Source organism: Quercus lobata, chromosome 11, assembly GCF_001633185.2.
Source record: "Quercus lobata isolate SW786 chromosome 11, ValleyOak3.0 Primary Assembly, whole genome shotgun sequence".
NCBI classification, from domain to species: domain Eukaryota; kingdom Viridiplantae; phylum Streptophyta; class Magnoliopsida; order Fagales; family Fagaceae; genus Quercus; species Quercus lobata.
The window spans coordinates 504,836-507,976 of NC_044914.1; the positions used below are offsets into that span (position 1 = coordinate 504,836).

The window sequence follows — 3,141 nt, forward strand, 5'->3', positions numbered from 1 at the left end:
CTGAAGAATATCAATTTGTTTAAGCAATATCATAGAAGGGTAGATTGAGCTGAGCTAAAAAAAAAAAAAAAAAAAAGAGTAGAAGGATAGATTGTCAATAAATCAAATAATCATGCAGATACTCCAAACAAGTAGGGTGAGAGAGAACTTCCGTTGATTGTCTTAAAGGATGTAAATAATATTGAGTAGTCAATAAATTTGCCTTTGTTTGATGAGTACTGTGGTTGAGACTGTCTATACCAATTAATTTGGACGAACTCAGAAGTGACAAAGTAGAAAATCTTGGTGCCATTGGGTCCCTCCATCATAATTTTTTTTTTGGATGTCCCCTCTACTATAATTGCAGCAAACAAACAGAGAACATTGAATAAAACCCAGAAGATACAAATCAAAATTTAAGCTTAGTAATAAGACACCGATTTGGCTGAGTAATTCAAACTATTTATGAAGTGAAGTGGAAAGGAACAGAAATAAAAAGGCAAAAGACATAGGATCCTACAATTAAAACACAGATAACCAAGCCCAACCACATTCCCTGAAAAAAAGAAAGAAAAAAAAGAGAGAGAAAAGACCAGCAGTTCTTAGACCTCACACAAAACCATGTCCCCCCACCACATAAGTACATTTTTGGCTTTTGATTCAGAAACTCATCAGTACTGAAAGCTCAACCATCTGCAAAACAAACAAAGTGGAGTTATATTATATTAAAATAGGTTTGAAACAACTGGGTTATGAACAAATTCGTATTAATAAAAGAAAAGTTGTTTATTGAAATTCAATTACCATTATGGGTTCTGGAACTGAAGATGGGGAAATCATGATGAGAGGAGTTAGGAATGGAAATGGATAGGCGGGTTGTTGAAACTGATGAGCTATTTGATGATTTATCATCCAACTGATCAACCCATGAATCTCTCTCTTTAGGGGGCCATTCATCAAAGAAATGGTGAATGGTCTTCTGGGGTTGGGGTTGTTCTTTCTCCATTAATTTGATATCACTACCCAGAACAAAGAAATGCTGGTCTCCTTCTGATTGTTTTGTGGTGGAATCACTGAGGCTTTGAAGCTGCAAGTAAGAAGAGTAGTCACTCTGGTTTTGTAAACCAGAGCAGCTCCTTTGTTTTGAAGAAGATGTGCTCATTGTCAGTGGTGTGAGTTGCCATGGGTCATCCATGGATAATGGACCGGATAAGCTTCTCATAGTCCCAGATGGCTCTGAGAAGAAAGCATGCTCATCCACCTCCTCTTTCAGCCCATAAATATACCTGTTTCTTCTTCCCAAAGAACAAGAAAATCATAAATAAAGGTACTAATAAATAAGTACCATATATAAATATGTTTTTGAAAGTCGTATTAATTCAAGTCAAGTACTTTTTCTCAAAACAGTAACACACACACACCTGAAATCTGTGTTCGTCTGGGAGTAAGGGCTAGACTCCAAAAGCAATGGGGTGGTATTGTTGTCATGAGGTGACAAGCCAATACCTGGAGTCCTTGAAGAAGATGTGGGATTATGATAAAGGAAGTGGTGGTGAGGAGGGTTACTGTTAGTGTAGTAAGAATGGTGAAGGTGGCTGTGATGGGTATCTGAGGATGACATTGAAGAGAGTGAAGAAAAAGGATTAGGATAATGAGAGGTTGGGGTTAGTGCAGCGGAGTGGTTCTTGGTGATTGATGAGATTGTTGAAGTTGATGGGTTTGTTGTTGTTGATGATGGTGATGTTGTTGTTGTTGTTTTCAAAACTTCCACAGGCTTTCTTGAACGGTTTTTCCCTCTGTGCATGTGTCTCTCACAGTACTTTGAATCCGGAAATGCCTCTTTTGAGCACCTCCATTTTTTACCATCTGTTCTTCTGCATCTGCCTGGCTCTGGGTCTATCTTCCTCCCCAAACCCATCTGCAAACAATTCCATCCAAGTCCAACTGCACTCAAAACCCCACCTTAATTAATTTGTCACCAATACCACAAAATGCCATTCAACAACTCAAAAAATTGAAAGAAAATAAAAATATATCCAAGAATATATAGTGTAGTTTTTTTTTTTTTTTTTTTGAGAAACATATATAGTGTAGTTGGTTTACCATGTTGATGAGGTTGGTGAGGGAAGAACTTTGAAGAGAGAGAAGAATCAAGGCAGCTTCTTTTGATAGTATAGAGGAGATCAGGTGGTATAGGGATGCCTGAGGCCATGTACTTGAAGATTAGAGCTTGGTGTTCAAGCTCTTGCCATTGAGATGCAGAGAAGGGAAACCTGTTTCTTCCACTCATCTCTTGTTGAAGAAGAAGAAAAAAAAGAAAAAGAAAGGAACTTTCAAAGAGGAAAAAGAAAAGAACCTCTTCCCTTGTCTTCAGAGTTCACAGGTGCAAGTAAAAAAATTTTAAAAAGGACCAGGTTCAGGAGCAGAGAGGAAAATAGGAGAAGCATCAGAGATGTGTTTGGACTGAGGGGGTTATTACTTATTACATGACTAGTAGCAGTAGTAGAGGACCTTGGCGTAGAGTAGGTATATTTATTTCAGGGACCATTGGGCTGCAGAATCTTCTGTACATAGATAAAACTAATGGTTCTGATTACAGTGTTGCATGCCATGCTGATGCCACACCTGTTTCTCTCTCTCTCTCTCTGCCTGCTCCTATTATGACTGCACCTCTCTGTTGCTTCTGCTTCTGCACCTAAGCTGCCTGTGTGGCAGCTCCTGTCTCTGACATCTCTACGGAAATCCATAAACAAAAGTAACATTACAAAGATTATTTAATAAAAAAAACAAAAGAGAAAATAATTAATATTGGCATTATTATTATTATATGTAAGACTGTAAGAGTTAGTGTCTGAAACCAATGCCTGTCTGTCTGAGACAAGGTTGTACGGTTTTAGCTTTTACTGCTACTAACTCTTTTACTTTTTAGTTTTTTTCTGTTCCTTTACCTCACTCCTCCACTTACTATTTGACCTTTTTTTTGGCTTCTGATATCATAAAAGAAAAACACTTCTTTTCTTTTTTACATCTGTTTATGTTTTTTTAATTCTTTAAACCTGTTAACAATAACATGATCCATTGATCTCCTCTCTCCTCCTCCACGACACTGCATCATCCATCGATCAAGGAGTAGTTTTGAGCCATATATATGATGATTTGAGA

General features: G+C 37.5%; 1 protein-coding gene across 3 annotated transcripts; it reads right to left on the reverse strand.

The window, feature by feature from the left end:
* Positions 1-340: 340 nt before the first annotated feature.
* LOC115968703 (growth-regulating factor 1-like) lies at positions 341-2,482 on the reverse strand. 3 transcript variants are annotated; one of them, XM_031088182.1, is made up of 4 exons: positions 2,083-2,482; positions 1,401-1,923; positions 784-1,265; positions 341-672 (listed from the first exon to the last, which is right to left on the reverse strand). In XM_031088182.1, exons 1-4 carry the CDS (start codon positions 2,267-2,269, stop codon positions 665-667), a joined length of 1,200 nt encoding a protein of 399 aa, XP_030944042.1. In that variant the 5' UTR covers positions 2,270-2,482; the 3' UTR covers positions 341-664. The 3 variants fall into 3 exon arrangements, with proteins under 3 accessions (XP_030944042.1, XP_030944040.1, XP_030944041.1); XM_031088180.1 differs by having other exon boundaries at positions 784-1,274; XM_031088181.1 differs by having other exon boundaries at positions 784-1,271; positions 2,083-2,481.
* Between the last annotated feature and the right edge of the window lie 659 nt (positions 2,483-3,141).